The 20,941-nt window shown below is 38.8% G+C and overlaps 1 protein-coding gene across 1 annotated transcript; it reads left to right on the top strand.

The window, feature by feature from the left end:
- The first annotated feature begins 10,837 nt into the window (after positions 1–10,837).
- LOC126080281 (olfactory receptor 10AG1-like) lies at positions 10,838–11,779 on the top strand. Its single transcript, XM_049891537.1, has one exon. It carries the CDS (start codon positions 10,838–10,840, stop codon positions 11,777–11,779), a length of 942 nt encoding a protein of 313 aa, XP_049747494.1.
- The last annotated feature ends 9,162 nt before the right edge of the window (positions 11,780–20,941 follow it).

Genomic DNA, 20,941 nt, shown 5'->3' on the forward strand with positions numbered 1-20,941 from the left:
GCAGGCGCTTTTGAATGATCTTCAGCAAAATTTTACTTGAGTATCATTTTTGTGATCATCTAGTGCTGCTATAACAGAAATACCACAAATGGATGCCTTTAACAAAGAGAAATGCTTTTCCTCACAGTAGAGTAGGCTAAAAGTCCAAATTCAGGGCATCAATTCCAGGGGAAGGCTTTTTCTCTCTGTTGGCTCTGGAGGAAGGTTCTTGTCCTCAATCTTCCCCTGGTCGAGGAGCTTCTCAGGCACAGGGACCCTGGGACCAAAGGACACACTCTGCTCCTGGTGCTGCTTTCATGGTAGTATGAGTCCCCCTCCCTGATAGCTTCCCTTTTTTTATTCTTTCTTGAGAAATAAAAGATGATGCAGACCACATCTGAGGGAAACCCCCTTGACATTGGATCAGGGATGTGACCTGGGTAAGGGTATTACAATCCCACCTTATTCCTTTTTAATATAAAATTTCATCACAAAATGGAGGACAACCATACAATACTGGGAATCATGGCCTAATGAAGTTGATACACACATTTTTTGAGGGGCATAATTCAATCCATGACAGTCATATTAACAATATTCTTTGGTAATTTCCACATTTGGTTGGATCATCTTTCTTGGGAATAGTCATAAATATAGAACTCTTCCAGTTGGTTGGCCAGGTAGCTGTCCTTCAAATTTCTTCCAGTGCTGCATCTGTTTGTTGAAATATCTCAGTTGGTGTTCTATCAACTCCTAGAGGCTTGCATTCAGTGCAGCTTGGACTTCTTCCTTTAGTGCCATCCATTCCTGATCATATGTTACTTCCTCAAATGGTCAAATGTCTTACCAACTCTTTTTGACCTTGTCACCTTGTGTATTCTTTCCAACTTCTTTTGATGCTTCCTGGGTCATTTACTATTTTTCCCATAGAATTCTTCGATATTGCAACCGGAGACTTGGATTTTTTCCTTAGTCTTTTCAGCTTTAGATATGCCAAGCATGTTCTTTCTTTTTGGTTTTCTATCTCCAGGTCTTTACACTTGTCATTATAATACACTGTCTTCTCAAGCTGCCTTTGAAATCTTCTGTTCAATTTCTTTCTTCATCATTTTTTCCTTTTGCTTTAGCTACTGGACTTTCAACAGCAAGTTTCAGAGTCTCTCCTGACATTCATTTTGGTCTTTTCTTTCTTTCCTGTCTTTTTAATGGCCTTCTGTTTTTTTTTTTTTTTTTGCTTTCTTCATGTATGATAGCCTTGATGTTATTCCACAACTTGTCTAGTCTTCAGTCATTAGTGCTCAGCACATTAAATCTATTCTTGAGATGGTCTCTAAATTCAGGTAGGATATACTCAAGACTCTTGTTGGCTTATTCTAATTTTCTTCAGCTTCAACTTGAACTTGCATGGGAGCAATTGATGGTCTGTTCCACAGGAGGCCCCTGGCTTTGCTCTGACTGATGATATTGAGCTTTTACATCATCTTTTTTCCACAGATGTAGTTGATTTTATTCCTGTATATCCCTTCTGGTGAGGTTCACATGTATAGTCACCTTTTATGTTGGTGAAAAATGGTATTTGCAATGCAAAATTCTTGCAAAATTCTATCATGCAATCTCTGGCATCATTTCTATAACCAAGGCCATATTTTCCAACTACGGATTCTTCTTCTTTGTTTCCAACTTTTGCGTTTCAATAACCAGTAATTATCAATGCATTTTGATTGCGTGTTCAATCAATCTCAGACTGAAAAAGTTGTTAAACCCTTCAATTTCTTTATCTTTAGCCTTAGTGGTTGGTGTGTAAATTTGAATATAATCATATTACTAGTCTTCCTCGTAGGAGTAGGGATATTATCCTGTCAATGACAGCATTGCACTTCAGGATAGATCTTGAAATGTTCTTTTTGATGAGAAATGTAACATCATTCCAACATATTAAATCATATGATTCTCTGATGCAAAATAGCCAATACCAGATCATTTCAGCTGTCTAATGTCTCAGATATCGATGTTTATGTGGGCCATTTCATTTTTGATGACTTCCAATTTTCCTAGATTCATAATTTGTACATTCCAGGTTCTGATTATTAATGGATGTTTGCAGGTTTGCAGCTGTTTCTTTGGCTTTTATGTCACACCACATCAACAAATGAAAGCTTGACTCCATCCATGTCATTAAGGTTGACTCTACTCTGAGGAGGTAGCTTTTCACCAGTTATCTTTTGAGTGCCTTCAAACCTGAGGAGCTCATCTTCCAGCACTATATCACGCAATGTTCCAATGTTATTCATAAGGTTTTCACCAACTAATTCTTTTCAGAAGTAGACCACATGTCCTTCTTCCTTGTCTGTGTTAGCCTGGAAGCTCAGCTGAAATCTGTCTGCCATGGGCGACCCTGATGGTATTTGAATAATGGTGCCATAGCTTCCAGTATCACAGCAACAGGCAAACCCCCACAGTATGACAAACTGACAGTCATGTCAGAGTATATATATATATATAGAGAGAGAGAGATTTCAAGGAAATTGTTCTCATGGTTGTAGATACTGGCAATCCCAAGTCCCTGGGTCAAGCATCAGGAGCTGATGAACCCATGATCCACAGGTCAGAGCGCTGGCTGATGGCTCATGGCTGGGAAGACTGATGAATCCAAGATCAGCAGGTATGCAGGCAGGCTGCTGGCCCAAGTCAAAAGAATAGGAGGTCAGATGCTGATGAGCCGAAAGCTGGATCCAGGACAGAACAAATGCCAGCTAGCTTTGGCAGAAAGTCCACAGATAGTGGATGCAGGCCACTCCCCTAAGAAAAGTCCTTTTTAACTGACTGGCTACTCACAGCAGATCTCATCATGGACGTGATAGCATTATATCAGATCTCTCCATGAAAGTGATTACACCATTGTACAACTGCCAGGCTACAGTATAACTGCCAATCCACTGACAATCATGACCCAGTCAAGTTGACATGCAATCTTAAAGGTCATACTACTTAAGTATCACTCAGAGTTTAAGTCTTGAAGGGGAAGATTTTATAACAATAGACTGACTATTGTCCTGGAATATTGCCTCTCATCTCAGCTGGAATTATATCAGAATCTTATTTTCTCCTAAATGAAATTTATTGTGATTCACACCTTAAAAGTGAGTCCACAGAAGGAATAAAAGTTGGGGAAAGACGGTAGAATGTTGCAAGGAAAAGTAAAAGTCTCCTTGTTGAGTTAATCTTGAGGGAAAAAAAATACTTTTGAACTTGATTTAATATATCCAACAGCCAATTCTCAGTTTGCCCAGGTAGGCTTGAAGATATGAATTATATAGTACATGATATGTAGGTAAAAATATTCTTTATTGTCAGAACATTTATTACAACTCTTACAGAGGCCAGCCACTGAATTTGGATGAAGTCACCCATTTCAGAGGAGAAAATTAGCAAAACAACATCAGGACAATGTCCTAGGAGCTCAGTCTATTAAGAGCAGAGTGTTCATAATAGATAAGGTGAGAATTGGAATTGTGTCAGTTTTTCATGGGCTCCAATGTACTGCTCAGTTAAGGGCAATTCAGGCCCCTATTCAAGCCTAAGAAATAGAACTTTCTACACACTCTGTTCCATTGACAGGCTGCTGAGGAAGAGTATTCCGGGTAAAGGGAGAGCTCTCTGGGAAAATAAATAAATAAACCAAATCGGAGAGTGCCAAAGAGATTTGTTTAATTAGAAAAATAACTGTCAGGTGGAAGAGATCCCAGGGGGGTAGAGACAGCTGTTTTGTATTTAAAGAGCATTCCAGTATCAAACTGAATAGACTGTTTTAATGGCAGATTGAATACCATTGTTGAAACAAGCTATTTCAGCCAAAGTAATTTAAATACTTAAGTGTGTAAACCCTCTTCAGTGAGGAAGAAACAAGATTATCTCAAACAAACCAAAACCCACACCCACTCCAGTCTAGTTGATTCTGACTCAGCAACACAACAGGACAGAGTAGACCTGCCCTATCGGGTTTCCAAGGCTATAAATGTTTAAGGAAGCAAACTGCCATAGCTTTCTCCAGTGAAACAGCTGGTGGGTTCTAACTGTAGGCCTTCTGGATAGCAGCCTAACACTTTAACCACTGTGCCACCAGGGCTCCTGTGATCCAAATTAAGAAAGGTAACTATGAAATGTTTTATATTAATATCCTACTTTATGTTATTATTAAAATTAATATTTAACAAGAGTAGCAAATATGCTATTTTATTAAAGCAGTACTTTTACATTTTTGACTCTATTGAATATAATTTATCTTAATGATTTTAAGTAGTGATATTAAGTTACTTTGACACTAAAAATTTGAAAAACTCCTATGTTTTTGTAAGAATACCAAAGAATATTCTAGGAAAACTTCATTTCCAACAAAGACTTTGTAGCAAACAAGAGTCATATTTATGTATTTTAGTTCTGATGATATGTTAGTAAGATGTTCGAAGTAACACTATCCATGAAATAAATTTACAACCATTGAGGGTTCCAAGAAACATTTATTAGAAAGAAAAACAAAATGAAACAATTTATAAAATAATAAAGTTTTAAGTTCATATTGTTTTTCAAATTAATTTCAGGGTTTATGCTTCCAATTTATGTTAAAAACACAAACATGGCTGGGATTTAGGTAGATTGAGAACATTAACAGTGACTACAGCAACTAATAACTATCTGAATTAGAATATTGTTAACCGAATCCAAACCCTTTGTCTCTCAGTGGATTCCAGCTCATAATGACCATATAGGACAGAGTAGAAATTCCTCACAGGTTTTCCAAGCTGTAAATCTTTATGGAAGCAGAATACCTCATCTTCCTCCCACAGACCTTTTGGTTAGCAGCCTACATTTAACCCTTGTGCCACCAGGACTCAGTCAGAATATTATTATGCATTCCTTAATCTTTGGGGTTTTTTTCCCAGGGAATGAATGCTTAGATTTCAAACAAAAACATGATAACATTAAGTTTATTTCCCTTAAGTAATAAGAAGAGTAATATAGCTTTGGGAGAACACACAGGACAAATCTCTACTCTTTCTATCCTGTTCTCTTGAGAAAAACATAGGCAAATCTTACATATTTCATGTTACATGTGGATAATTTCATAACCAAAAAGTTGAGTTTGTATAATTAGAAATGCTATTTCAATTAGTCCTCAAAGTCATAGTATTCAATTAACATAATTATTTTTTATTAAGTGCCATCATTCCTAAAGCATTACATAAAGAAGTGTTTCTTTTGTCCTCTTGTGAGTCTTAATTCTTCTTTCCCTTTTAAGAGTGACACTTTCATTTTAACAATGAGTATTTAACCACTGTATAACCAGTGATCTGTGCCAAGGTTAAAGAATAGTATTTCCCTAAAGAACTGGAATTGAATTAGAGCTCCAACAACATCTAGCTATGTGATGACTTCCAGTTCAGAATCAAATCTTGAGTACCATAATTGGTATACACCCATTTGTTAAGATCTATATTGATTTCAAGTAGGAAAATTGTCAACCTTTACCTCTCAGATCATTTAGCATCCATAAAGGAAATGCATACAACTGGTATTAATTGCAATCCTAAGTGCTGAGCAGTGATGGGTAATATAGGTGTTACAGTCCACAAAGTAGAGTTGATGATATAAACCCAAATATCAGCAGAGAATTTCTGGAGAAAGTGCAACTTGAGAGTTGAATGGTTTTTGAAGTTTGGTAACACTCTGATAATTTTTTTTAAGATCTTACTTTATTCCTTCCTTAGATACAAAAGAAAAATAAATTAGAGAATGTTATTCATGTTGTAGAGAATACTGAGTAAAACCAGAAGAATTATTTAAATTTATCTATAATAATAATAATAAATGGATGATAATAATAATAAGTAACTGTTAATAATAGTCTTTCATAAATACGAGAACTTCTTCATGGTGTTTTACTTCTATTAAATGATTTAATTCACATAACACTCAATGTTGGTATAGTTGCTAGGCATTTTGCAGGTGAACAAAAAGAGACAAGGTCAGATTAATCAACTTGCATGAAGTCATCACATAGCTAGATGTTGTTGGAGCTATAACTCAATTCCAGTTCTTTAGGGAAATACTACTCTTTAACCTTGGCACAGATCACTGGTTATACAGTGGTTAAATACTCAGCTGCCAACCCAAAGTTCAGAGGTTTAAACCCACCAGCTGTTCCATAGGAGAAAGATGTGGCAGTCTGCTTCTGTAAAGATACACGGCCTTGGAAACCCTATAGGGCAATTCTACTCTGTCCTATAGGGTTGCTATGAGTCGGAATTGACTCTTCTGTGAAGGATTTTTTTTTTTTTTTAATCATGGCACCATACTTGTGGCTCTGCTTAGAGGACAAGGTGCGAATCTGTTAGGATGGAGAAATGAAGAGCAGGGTGAAGTAAGAGGCACCCGGGATACGAAGTATATGTAGGTACTCACTTTCAGGATTGTGGAAGTACAAGGATGGCCCTGAATGCCTCCTTAAATTTTGCAGCTTAGGTACCTCATTGACAAGTCTTTGCCCCTGCCCTGATGAAAGGAATGGTGAGAAAAATAATTGCCAACAAAGGAAATTAAAAGTGCTTTATCAAATACTTATTTTACTAGGCAATATGTTAAATCCTGGAGCTACAGGCTTAAAGAACATATTATCATTATCATAATCATAATTATAATTATAGAGCAATAACTAATAAGGAAACTGTTTAAAATTGGAAGGTAAGTGATAAATTTTATCAATATTATCTCATTTAATTCTCACAAAGAAGCAAACATTAGAAACTTTAAATAATTCTTTAACATCACACAGATAATACAGGCATACCTTGGACCTATCGTGGGTTCAGTTCCAGACCACCACAGTAATGTAAATATCACAATAAATTAAGTCACACAAATTTTTTGGTTTCCCAGTACATAGAAAAGTTATGTTTACACTACACCGTGGTCTGTTAAGTGTTCAATAGCATTATGTCTAAAAATTAATGTACATACCTTTATTAAAAGGTACTTTATAGCCAGCAAATGCCAATCATCATCTGAGCCTTCAGTGAGTTGTAATCTTTTTGCTGGTTGAGGGTCTTGCTCTGACATTGATGACTGCTGACCGATCAGGGTGGTTGATGCTGAATGTTGGGGTGGCTGTGGAAATTTCTTAAAATAAGACAACAGTGAAGTTTCCCTTATCAATTGACTCTTCCTTTCATGAAAGATTTGTCTGTAGCGTGCAATGCTGTTTGATAGCATTTTACTCACAGTAGAACATCTTCCAAAATTGGAGTCAATCCTCTCAAACCCTGATGCTGCTTTATCATCTAAGTTTATGTAATATTCTAAATCTTTTGTTGTCATTTCAACAATGTTCACATCATCTTCCCAAGAAATAGATTCCATTTCAGAAACCACTTCCTTTGCTCATCCCCAAGAAGTAACTCCTCATCTGTTAAGTTTTTATCATGAGATTGCAGCAATTCAGTCTCATCTTCAGGTTCCACTTCTATTTCTAGTTCTTTTGCTATTTCCACCACATCTGCAATTGCTTGCTCCACTGAGGCTTGAAACCCTCAAAGTCATCCGTAAGTGTTGGAATTGACTTCCTCCAAATGCCTCTTAATATTGATATTTTGGCCTCCTCCCATGAATGAGTTGGACTCTACTGGGAGGCAAAGGGTTTGGAAACCCTGGTGGCATAGTGGTTAATTGCTACTGCTGCTTATTACAAAGGTTGGCAGTTGAAATCCACCAATTGCTCCTTGGCAACTCTGTGAGGAAGTTTCTACCCTGCCCTCTAGGGTCACTATAGGAATCCACTAAACGGCAATGTTTTTTTTTTTTTTTTGGTTCCATGAATCACCAATGTTTCTAATGGCTTCTAGAATTATGAATTCTTTCCAGAAGATTTTCAGTTTACTTTGCCTAGATCCGTCAGAAGAATCACTGGCTATGGCAGCTATAGCCTTGTGAGACGTATCTCTTAAAAACTAAGACTTGAAATTTGAAATTACTCCTTGATCCATGGGCTGCAGGATGGGTGTTGTGTTAGCAGGCATGAAAACATTAATCTCCTTGTACATCTCCAGCAGAGCTCTTGGGTGACCAGGTGCATTGTCAAATAGCAGTAATATTTTGAAAGGAATCATTTTTTTTTCTAAGCAATAAGTCAATAACAGTGGTCTTAAAATATTCAGCAAACCATGTTGTAAACAGATGTGCTGTCAGCTAGGTCTTGTTGTTCCATTTATAGAGCACAGGCAAAGGAGATTTAGCATAATTCTTAAGGGTTTTTGGAATTGTAAATGAGCACTGGATTCAACTTACAGTCACCAGCTTCATTATCCCCTAACAGGAGACTCAGCCTGCCATTTGAAGCTTTGAAGCCAGGCATTGACTTCTCCTCTCTCCCATCTAGCTATGCAAGTCCTAGGTGGCATCTTCTTCCAACATAAAGCTGCTTTATCTGCATTAAACCTCTGTTGTTTACTGTAGCCCCCTCGTCAGTTACCTTAGCTAGGTCTTCTGGATCATTTCCTGCAGCTTCTACATCAGCACTTTCTGCTCCACCTCGCATTTGTTTATGTTATGGAGAGAGCTTCTTCCTTCAGCCTCATGAATGGACCCCTTCTAGCTTCAAACTTTCCTTCTGCAGCTTCCTCACCTTTCTCAGCCTTCATAGAGTTGAAGAAAGCTAGGGCCTTGATCAGAAATAGGCATTGGCTTAACAGAATATTGTAGCTGGTTTTATCTTCTATCCAGACCACTAAAATATTGTCCTTATCAGCAATAAGTCTATTTCGCTTTCTTATTGTTCATGAGTTCACTGGAAGAGACATTTTAATTTCCTTCGAGAACTTGTCCAGCACTCACAAGTTGGCTAACTGTTTGGTGCTGGAGACCTAGCTTTTGGCCTATCTTAGCTTCCAACATACCTTCCTTACTAAGTTTATGCATTTCTAGCTTTTGATTTGAAGTGAGAGGTGTGCAACTCTTCCTTTCACTTGAACACTTTTAATAACGTACAGTTATTAATTGGCCAAATTTCAATATCGTCATTGTTAACAAACCCTGGAGTGTATGTCTTTGTCCAGTGTGTTCAGACTTGCCAATTATCTGGTCACTGGTCTTTCAGAAAGAGAAAGTAACTTTATGGAAATGCACAGAGCAAGGAGCCCAGAGGAATTTTCTCAGATCTGAACCCCCGAGTTGCAGGGAAGCAGGGTTTTTAAGTAATTTGCACAGCAAGATGATGGCTGCTCAGGCATACTGAGGAGAGAAAATTCTAGAAGGCGGCCAGGAAACAGGAGGTGATATTGTTCTTGTCAGACCTCTTGATTCTGAGTAGGTCTGGGTGGTGATTTTCCTTCTGATTCATTCCTCCTGTTGCTGTGTCCTCTGTTGAGGACAATTATGGTCACAGCTGGCCCTTAGCCAGATGTGGGGCAGACCAAATCTGGCTTAGGCAAGTTTAAGGACAAATGAAAATTTACTGGCATTTGTAGTGTCAGGTTACATTGTGTCTCAGGGAATAGGACAGCTCCAGGAGAAGGAGATAGACAGGGTAATGGCCTGTCAGTGGAGAAGCCAGAACACATACAACATTTATCGATTAAGGTTGCCATCTTGCATGGGTGCAGTTTGTGGCACCCCAAAACAATTACAATAGTAACATCAAATATCACTGATTACAGATTACCATAACAGAGCTAATAATAATTAAAAGGTTTGAAATATTGCAAGAATTACTCAAACGTGACACAGAGACAGGAAGTGAGCACATGCTGTTACAAAACTGGCTCTGATAGAGTTGCGGGATGCACGGTTTCCACAAACCTTCAATTTGTAGAAAAAAATGCAGTATCTGTGAAGCACAATAAAGTGAAGGACAATAAAATGTTGTATGCCTGTAAATCATGGAGGTAGGAGTCACACTCAAGTCTATAAAAAAAATAAAAATAGATACTGAACTGCAGTCACAAAACCTATATGTAATTAGTTGAATTATCCATACTCAGTCTCAATATCCTTATATCTAAAGAAAAGTGAGTTTAGAAACAGTTATCTGAAGTGTAATTTTTGAGGAACAGCGAAAATAAAAGCAGGTGCACACAGCACAATGGGTGTAATGTAATAGTTAATGCATATCCTCCTCCTGACCCCTCCACATACACACAGGTAACAATACCCTCCATGCCATCCCAGTTATCCCAAGGTGACTACCTTCATTGTTCGTGTCTGAATCAATGTTCCTAGGCTGACTTCTCTTAATAAAATCCTATTATTTACCCTCTAAATATCCTACAAAAAGATATTTAATTTCCCTATGCAAAATGAAATACTCCCACAGTTTTCTTTCTAAACTGTCTTATATGAACTGTATAATAGGAACCTATATGGAAGTGTCAAAAGAGGCAGTTGAAAATATATGTAGAAGACAGTTTCTGATAAAGTGATTAAGAAGCTTGACTGAGAAAATGCATAGAGAATTGCAATAGAATTCTCAAGAAGTGTAATTAATTTAAAGTGAAATTAGATGGCAAAGCTGAGGGTCCATCTCTAGCAGTTGCCAGTTACTCCAGTGCCTGTGCTGAGTCAGGTATAGCTTAATCTATCCTGGGCTGTGGTCCAAAACTATAGTGATATGATCTTAAAATAAATTTGAGGGGACTGTTTACTGTGATTAAAAAGGAGGACGTGGGACATACATAAACAGCATCATTCTTAAAGTGCAAACAATTGAAGTGATCATAAAATCCAATCCTGACAGCTCGATACAATTTAGAGAAGAGGCAAAGAGATACAGGAAGGTAAAGGAAATGGTCTTGTAAATTTACATTTTCCACAGATGAATCATCAGCAAATTCTACCAGTAGATAATCTAACTGAACTGATGGAATTTGTTCTCTTGGGCTTTGTTGCTATGCCCCATTTCCAGTGGTTCCTTTTTGGATTATTTTTAATCATCTATACCATCATCCTGATGAGCAATGGCACCATATTTCTAATAACAAAAATGGATTCTGCTCTCCAGAGCCCTATGTATTTTTTCCTGGCAAATTTTTCCTTTTTGGAAATCTGCTATGTATCAACTACTCTCCCCAGAATGCTGATGAATCTTGGGAACCAGAGAAGAACAATCTCCTTAGGTGCCTGTGCTGCACAGATGTGCTTTGTCCTTATATTTGGAAGCACAGAGTGTTTACTCCTGGCATTGATGGCCTATGACCGCCACGTGACCATTTGCAACCCTCTGCACTATCCTTTAGTCATGAACCACAGGGTCTGTATACAGCTGGTAACTGGCTCCTGGACCACTGGAATTCAAGTTATGATTGTGCAGACGTATCAGATTTTCTCTCTGCCTTTTTGTGGATCTAACCAAATCAACCACTTCTTCTGTGACATTTTCCCAATACTCAAGTTGGCTTGTGGGGACACTTTTGTAAATGAGATGTTGCTCTACACAGTTGCTATGTTATTTGTCATGGTTCCATTTCTGTTAATACTTGGCTCCTACAGTAAAATCATCTCCAACATCCTGAAGTTGCCTTCAGCCACAAGTCGAGCCAAAGCTTTCTCTACCTGCTCATCTCATCTTATGGTTGTGGTGTTATTCTTTGGATCAGCCATTATTACATATTTAAGGCCCAACACCAGGCATTCAGAGGGAACTGACAAAGTACTTTCTCTTTTCTACACTGTCCTAACTCCTATGTTTAATCGCATGATACATAGTCTAAGGAACAAGGATGTCATAATAGCACTGAGAAAATTGCTATGTAAATAATTCACTTCATTAAAGAATGTGTTAAATGTATAAGAATTTCTTTCTTACATATTTTGTATCAAATTTCAACCAATGTATAAGTTCATTATGGATTGAACTGTGTCCCCCAAAAAGTGTGTCAACTTGGCTAGCGCATCATTCCCAATATTGTATGATTGTCCACCATTTTATTATATGAGTTCGAATCCTCTAAAAGGCAACTGGTTTGGTGTGACTATTTTCCTATGTGTTGTAAAACCTACCTCTGTGATGTCAATGATGCAGGATTAGAGGCAGTTACACAATGAGTTCCCCATGCATCTGTCAATTTGTTGTACTGTGGGGGATTGTGTGTTGTTATGATGCTGGCAGCTATGTCACCGGTATTCAAATACCAGCAAGATCATCCATGGGGAACAGGTTTCAGATGAGCTTCCAGACTAAGAAAGACTAGGAAGAAGGACTCAGCAGTCTACTTCTGAAAAGAATTAGCTGGCAAAATCCTCGTGAATAGCATTAGAACATTGTCTGATATAGTGCTGGAAGATGAGCCATTTTTTGAGCTGAAAGAACTGAAGAAAACATTCAACCCTCAAGTTTCAATACTGAAGAATTCTATGGGGAAAATATTAAACGGTGCAGGAAGCATCAAAGGAAGATGGAAGGAATACAGAGAGACACTATACCAAAAAGAATTTGTTGACTTTCAACCATTTCAGGAGGTAACATATAATCAGGAACCTATGGTACTGAAGGAAGAAATCCAAGCTGCACTGAAGGTATTGGGGAAAAACAAAGCTCCAGGAATTGATGGAATACCAATTGAGTTGTTTCAACAAACAGATGCAACACTGGAAGTGCTCATTCATCTATGCCAAGAAATTTGGAAGACAGCTACACGGCCAACCAACTGGAAGAGATCCATATTTATACCTATTTCCAAGAAAGATGATCCAACCGAATGCAGAAATTATGGAACAATATAATTAATATCACGTGCAAGCAACGTTTTGCTGAACACATCATTCAAAAATGGCTGCAGCAGTACATAGACAGGGAACTGACAGAAATTCAAGCTGGATTCAGGAGAGGACTTGGTACCAGGGATATTATTGCTTCTCTCAGATGGATCCAGGCTGAAAGCAGAAAATACCAGAAACATGTTTACTAGCTCTTTATTGCCTATGCTAAGACATTGACTGTGTGGATCGTAGCAAATTATTAATAACATTGTGGAGAATGGGAATTCCAGAACACTTAGTCATGCTCATGAGGAATCTATACATGGATCAAGAGGCAGTCATTCAAACAAGACAAGGTGATACTGCAGGGTTTAAAGTCAGGAAAGATGTGTATCAGGGTTTTGTCTTTCACCATGCCTATTCAGTTTGTAAGCTGAACAAATAATCTGAGAAACTAGACTACATGAAGAGGAAAAGGGCATCAGGTTTGGAGGAAGACTCATTAACAACCTGCGTTAAGCAGATGACACAACCTCACTTGCTGAAAGTGAAGAGGACTTGAAGCACTTACTGATGAAGATCAAAGACCACAGCCTTCAGTATGGATTAAAACTCAACATAAAGAAAACAAAAATCCTCACAACTGGCCAATAGGAAACATCATGATAAATGGAGAAAAGATTGAGATTGTCAAGGATTTCATTTAACTTGGATCCACAATCAACACCCATGCAATAAAAAACAGCAGTCAAAAAATCAAAAGATGCATTGCCTTGGGCAAATCTGCTGCAAGAGATCTCTCTAAAGTGTTAAAAACCAAAGATTTCAACTTGAGGACTAAGGTGTCTCTGGTCCAAGCCATGGTGTTTTCAATCACCTCTTGCATGTGAAAGCTGGACAGTGAATAAGGAAGACCTAAGAAGGATTTATGCCTGCTGGTGCTGGCGAAAAATATTGACTATACATACCATGGACTGCGAAAAGAACAAAGAAATCTGTCTTGGAAGAAGTACAACCAGTATGCTCCTTGGAAGCAAGGATGGCAAGCCTGCATCTCACATAACTTGAACTTGCTGTCAGGAGGGATCAGTCCCACGAGAAGGGTATCATGACTGGTAAAGTAGAGGGTCAGTGAAAAAGAGGAAGACCCTCAGTGAGATGAATTGACACAGTGGCTGCAAGAACAGTCTCAAGCATAGCAACAACTGTGAGAATGATGCAGGACGGGGCACTGCTTTGTTCTTTTGTTCATAGGGTCACTATGAGTAGGAACCAACTTGATATTACCTAACAACAACAACATGTAATGAGGCAAGACTCACTCTACAACATTAGGTTGTTTCTTGAGTGAATCTGATTTCAGATAAAATAGAGAAGTGAGCAGAAAGGCTGGGGTAACTCCTATCACCGAGAATGAAGACTAGGAGGGGAGCGTGTCCTTTGGGCATGGATCCCTGTGCTGAGAAGCTCCTAGACCAGGGGAAGATTGATGACAACAACCTTCCCCTAGAGCAACAGAAAGAGAAAGCTTCTCCTGGAGCTGTCACCCTGAATTTGGACTTGCAACCTGCTGAACTGTGAGAATAAATTTCTCTTTGTTAAGCTACACACTTGTGGTATTTCTGTTATAGCAGCTCTAGTTTACTAAATCACTTTGTCTTTCCATACAGTGACAATTATTTACAAGTTAAAAATCACTTGAATGTCAGAACTTTCTGCTCAGATTGTATAAGTAAAATATGTATCAGCAGATAGCAAATCATTCCATTAGTAATTCTATAACGTCATTGTGCAATGTACTCCCTCACTAAGAACTTTTGCTTGGGCTTGTTTAATTTATTCAGTTGTAATGTATAATGTTATACCACTTATCCTGAACCATACAATTCATATCCATGAGTGTCCATACAGATGTGACACTGATTTTAAAAACCAGGTGTGCAATATGCATTAATTAAAACTAGTATCCTCAGTATCCACGGGGGATTCCAGGACTCCCACAAATACTAAAATCTGTGGATGCTGAAGTCCCTTATATAAAATGGCACAATATTTGCATACAAGCTATACACAAACTCCTGTACACTTTTAGTCATCTCTTGTTGTTGTTAGGTGTTATTGAGAGGGTTCCAACTCATACCAACCCCAGGCACAACAGAATGAAACACTTCCTGGTCCTGTGCCATCATCACAATGGTTGCTATGATTGAGCCCATTGTCGCAGCCCCTGTCTCAGTCCATCTCGTTGAGGGCCTTCCTCTTTGTTGCTGACCTTCTACTTTACCAAGCATGATATGCCTCTCCGGGGACTGTTCCCATCTGACATGTCCAAAGTACATAAGGTGCAATCTCGCCATCATTGCTTCTAAGTAACATTCTGGTGGTACTTCTTCCAAAACAGATTTACCCGTTCTTTTGGCAGTCCATAGTATATTCAGTATTCTTCACCAACACCACAGTTCAAGGAGTCAGTCCTTCTTATTTCTTCTTTATTCATTGTCCAGCTTTCACATGCATATGAGGTGATTGAAAAGACCATGGCACACCTTAGTCCTCAAGGTGACATCTTTGTTTTTAACACTTTAAAGAGATTTTTTGCAGCAGATTTGCCCAATGCAATGCATCTTTTGATTTCTTGACTGCTGCTTCCATGGATGCTGATTGTGGATCCAAGTAAAATGAAATCCTCGAGAGCCTCAATCTTTTCTCTGTTTATCATGATGCTGCTTATTGGCTCAGTTGTGAGGATTTTTGTTTTCTTTATGTTGAGGTTTAATCAATACTGAAGGCTGTGGTCTTTGATCTTCATCAGTAAGTGCTTCAAGTCCTCTTCACTTTCAGCAAGGAAGATTGTGTCATCTGCGTATCAAAGTTGTGAAATAGTCTTCCACCAATTCTATACCCCATTCTTCATATAGTCCAGCTACTCGGACTATTCTCATTAATTATCTCTAGAATACTACGTAAATAGTTGTTATAAAGTATTGTTAAAGAATAGTGACAAGACATGAGGCAAACAATGCTCACACACAGAGAGCTGGAGAAAGAGACCACTGCTGAGCATGCCTACACACCATTTCCTTTGTGAGGATTCCAGGTAGTGCATTGCATAATAACAACAATGATATAGCCTCCATGATAAACCTGGAAAGACCTCTCTGAAGAACTAACATATGAGCTGAGTCATAAACAATTAGAAGTAGCAATTATGTGTAAAGAACATTCTAGGCAGATGAAAAAGCAACAGAAGACCCTTAAAGTTTATATTCTTAAAAAAAAAAAAAAAATTTCTTTTTTTTTTTTAGAAGCCTAAAAAACTGATTGCCTGGGGAAAGTATGTGTTAGCAGATGAGTTTGGATATAAAGATAGGGGCCAAGCTATATGGCAATTTTCAATTCCTGGGAAGAAATTTGAATTATTTCAACTACAGTGTGAATCCATGAAAGTGCTTAAGATTTTCTATAGAGAACACTTTGGTAATTTGAATCCACCATCGCCTCCTTGGGAACCCTATGGGGCAGTTCTATTCCATCCTGTAGGGTTGCTATGAACCAGAATCAACTCAATAGCAAGGGATTTGTTTTTATTTATTCATTTATTTTCAATAGGGGACACTTAAGAAATAATTAAAACACAAATGCCACAGAAAAATACTGTAGAGGTTTGTGGGTGCGGTAATGCATCCTTCAAGTGTTTAAATCACTTAAAATTGTAAACCCAGCCCTGAAACAAGAGTCAGATGAGACAGGAAGCATATTATGTAGCAATCTACTGCATTCTATGATGGTATTGGATTATATAGGTAAATATATAGGCGCCCATCCGTATCTGCAGGAGTTTGGTTCCAAGACCCTATCTGACACCAAATTCCAAGGTGCTCGAGTTCATTCTATAAAATGGCATAGGATTTGTGTATCATATGAGCACATCCTCCCAAACACTTTAAATTATCTCTAGATTACTTCTAATGCCTAATATTATGTAAATGCAATGTAAATACTTGTTACACATTACCGTATTGTTTAGGGAATAATGTCAAAACAAGAGACGAACAATGCTCAAATAATAAGTGCTGGTGAGAGAAAGGATCTGTGAAATCATGGGGGGGCTGCGTCAGGGAATGCCTACACATTAGTGCATTGGCATGGATTCAGCATGGTGCTTGGAGTGCAGCAAATTCAAGTTTTGCTTTTAGGAACTTACTTTTTTTTTTTTTTTAACTTTTCCAAATACTTTTCAATCCTGGTGGATAGAATCTGTGGATACAGAATCCACAGACATGGAGGGCCAACTGTATATATGTGTATGTACATATATGTGTATATATAATACATAATAAATATATAATTATGTTATTAGCTATAAATGATAATTATATATATTTGATTATGTATGTATGTGCGTGTGTGTGTATATATATCTATATGTATATGTGTGTGCATGTGTGTGTTGTATATGTGTGTGTGTATATATATATATATATACATATGAAACCCTGGTGGCATAGTGGCTAAGTGCTAGGGCTGCTAACCAAAGGGTTGGCAGTTCAAATCCACCAGGTGCTCCTTGGAAACTCTGTGGGGTAGTTCTACTCTGTCCTATAGGGTCGCTATGAGTCGGAATCGACTCGACGGCACTGGGGAGGTGGGGGTATATATATATATGGAAACCCTGGTGGCATAGTGGTTAAGAGTTTGGCTGCTAACCAAAAGGTCTGCAGCTCGAACCCACCAGGTCCTCTCTCTAGTCTCTCTGTGAGTTGGAATCGACTCAATGGCTGTGGGTTTGATTTTGGTATACATATATATACATACATAAACACCGGGAAGGATGAGGATTCCAGAGCATTTAATTGTGCTCATGAGAAACCTAATGGCAGACAAAGAGGCTGTTGATAAAAGAGAACAAGGGGAGAATGCATGATGTAAAGTCAGGAAAGTTGTGTGTCAGGGTTATATTCTTTCACCATATGTATTCAATTTGTATACAGAGGAAACAACCCAAAAAGCTGGGCTATATGAAGAAGAATGTGGCAAGAGTTTTGGAAGAATACTCATTAACAACCTGCAATATGCAAATTACACAACCTTGTTTCCTGAAAGTGAATAGAACTTGAAGCACTTACTAATGAAGATTAAAGGCTACAGCCTTCTGTTTGATTCAAAATGGCCAGTATAAGTCCATTTCAGTTCACTGATACTTAGGTTATCTATGTTATGTGTTCCATTTCCTTTTTGATGATTTCCAATTTCCTAATTTCATACTTCATACATTCCACATTCTGATTATTAACAGACGTTTGCAGCTGTTTCTTCTCATTTTGAGTCACACCACATCAGCAAATGAAGGTCCTGAAAGGTTGACTCCGTCCATATCATTAAGGTCCACTCTACCTTGAGGAAGCACCTCTTGCCTAGTAGTATTTTGACTGCCTTCCAAACTGAGGGGCTCATCTTCAGACACTATATCAGACAATGTTTAACTGCTATTCATAAGGGTTTCACTGACTAATTCTTTTCAGAAGTAGACCGCATGTCCTTCTTCCTACCCTGTCTTAGTCTGGAAGCTCAGATGAAACCTGTTTGCATGGTATTTGAATACCGGTGACACACCTTCCAGCACCACAGCAACGAGCAAGCCCCCAAGGTACAATAAACTGACAGTCACATGGCAACATATATATGGAGAGAGATTTATGTCAAGGAAATTGTTCTAATGGTTGTAGAGGCTGGCAAGTACCAAGTCCATGTGTCAAGCATCAGGAGCTGATGAACCCAAGATCCACAGGTCAGAGGGCAGGTTGATGGCTTTTGTCTGGGAAGACTGATGAATCCAAGATAAGCAGGTATGTAGGCAGGCTGCTAGGCCAAGTCAAAAGAACTGGAAGTCAGATGTTGATGAGCCAGATGCTGGATACAGGACATAGCAAAAGGAGCTAACTTTGGCAGAAAGTCCACAGATACAGGATGGATGCATGCAAAACTCCCTTTTAACTGATTGGCTACTCACAGCAAATTCCATCATGGAGGTAATCACATTATATGGGTCTCATCATGAAAGGATTACATCATTATACAACTCCCAAACTACAGTACAACTGCCAAACCCCTGACAATCATGGCCCAGCAAAATTGTCACCCAATCTTAAAGATCATACTATCTAATTGTCATTGAGATTCGAAGCCTTGAAGAGGAATTATTTTATGACAATAGACATGATACTGTCCTGGAATTTTGCCTCTCATCTCAGCTGGAATTATTTCAAAATCTTATTTTCTCTTAAGTAAAGTTTAATAGGATTAACATGTTAAAAGTTGGCTCATGGAGGAACCAAGATGGCTGAATAGGGAGAAGCTTCCGCTGATTGCTCTTGCAACAAAGACTCGAAAAAACATGTGAATCGATTACATATATGAAAATCTGCTAACCCTGACCATCAAACACAGAACTAAGGAGTTGACCTGAGTGACAGGGGAGCAAAAGATGTGCACTGAGGCAGCAACTGCTTCTGGAGGTGGCGTGCCACACCTCAGCCTTGAGCCCTCAAGGTTCCCTGGATCCAGAGTGGTGGGCTGATCGCGGCTCAATGAGACGGGGCAAGAACGGGATGCAGCCCTAACATCCTGGAGTGACCTTAGCGGGGACCCAGCCAGTGCACACAGACTGCACACCGATGCACCTGACAGGAGCATGAGAAACCATGGGGAAGCAGCAACTGGTTTCAGAGCCTGGAGTGCAGCTTCTCAGCCAGAAAACCTTGGTGCTGGGTTTTGGACTAAGTGCGGAGGAGCTGATCACAGCTTCCTGAGACGGCGCAAGCATGGGAAGCAGCCCTAACCTTCGGGGGAAATCTGGACCCAGCCAGCTCACACAGGCTACATGCCCCTCTGGAGTCTCAGATAAAACAGTCCTCACCAAACAAGATAAGTAACTTTATCTTGCCACACTACTCTCTCCTATCTATCTGATCTGTCCCCTTGCTGTCTCAGTTGGCTTCATTAACATTGGAATTCCCTGGGCCAGGCAGTGAAGTACTCTGCAGTTTCTGTTTTGTTTTTGTTTTTTCTAACCCATTCTCCTGGCCTGAGAGAGGCAGCAATTAACAATCAGGGGAAATAATCCTTCCCTGATTTCCCTAAACTGGAATAATAATACAGAAAAAGATCCAGCCAAGCACAACAGATCCACAGCCTTTGACTTTCATCCCTACAGGGAAACAGGAGGCTATTATAATGCAAAAGCAATTCTGATAGAGATCTGTCTTTAATCGTTTTAGCTAAGCAGTGGAAAGGCAGTTTTTGGATGTCTAATACCTCTCTACCTATTAAACAGAGACCTCACTGATCCACGGCAGGGAACTGAGGGCTGAAGCTCCAACCACACCACCAAGCCACTTGCTAAAGGGATCTGAGGATAGTGATGCCTACCAATCTTTAAAGGTAAAAGCATTGGGTGCCTAAGGTAAAGCTGCAGAACCCACCCATCAGAGTGGTCTAGAGAATAGAGACACTCCTACCTCACTGGCATATGGCGGAAGGCTGTCAGTATCCTGCCCTCCTCAGAGTGTGACCCCCTGCTGCTACTAGAATCTGGAGCATACAACTATCACCACTAATCCTCTAAGTTAATAGGCGGCAGCCTACACCACACACTAGGTAACCACTATCAGGAACACCTAAGCTGATTCTATTCAAGAATAGTGAATGGACTCATAGGCTTATATAACTGGTAACAGCTCAAAGCAGCTGGTAACAGGACATAAGTAATTCAAAGGCTACAACAATCAAGACAGCACAAACTAGTAGCCCAAGTGGGTGTGTTGAAACAAAACAAAACAAGAAGATAAGAATCAGTGAGCAAATTTAAAATAAATCTTTACAATATCTTATAGATGGCTTGGAGGAAGCAGTCGATATCAAATCACATAAAGAAGCAGACCATGATGGCTTCTACAAAACCCAAAATCAAAGAATCAAAATCTTTCCCGAATGAAGATACAATCCTGGAATTGTCAGATGTAGAATATAAAAAACTAATATACAGAATGCTTCAAAACGTCAGGAATGACTTCAGAAATGAAATAAGGCAATCTACAGAAAAAGCCAAGGAACGCACTGATAAAGCAGTTGAAGAAATTAAAAAGATTATTAAGAACATAGTCAAAAATTTAATAAGCTGCAAGAATCCATAGAGAGACAGCATTCAGAAACCCAAAAGATT

Source organism: Elephas maximus, chromosome 7, assembly GCF_024166365.1.
Source record: "Elephas maximus indicus isolate mEleMax1 chromosome 7, mEleMax1 primary haplotype, whole genome shotgun sequence".
Taxonomy (NCBI): domain Eukaryota; kingdom Metazoa; phylum Chordata; class Mammalia; order Proboscidea; family Elephantidae; genus Elephas; species Elephas maximus.

Excerpts from the sequence above, each read along its gene's own strand:
- LOC126080281 (XM_049891537.1), top strand. The coding sequence starts at position 10,838 with ATGAATCATCAGCAAATTCTACCAGTAGATAATCTAACTGAACTGATG.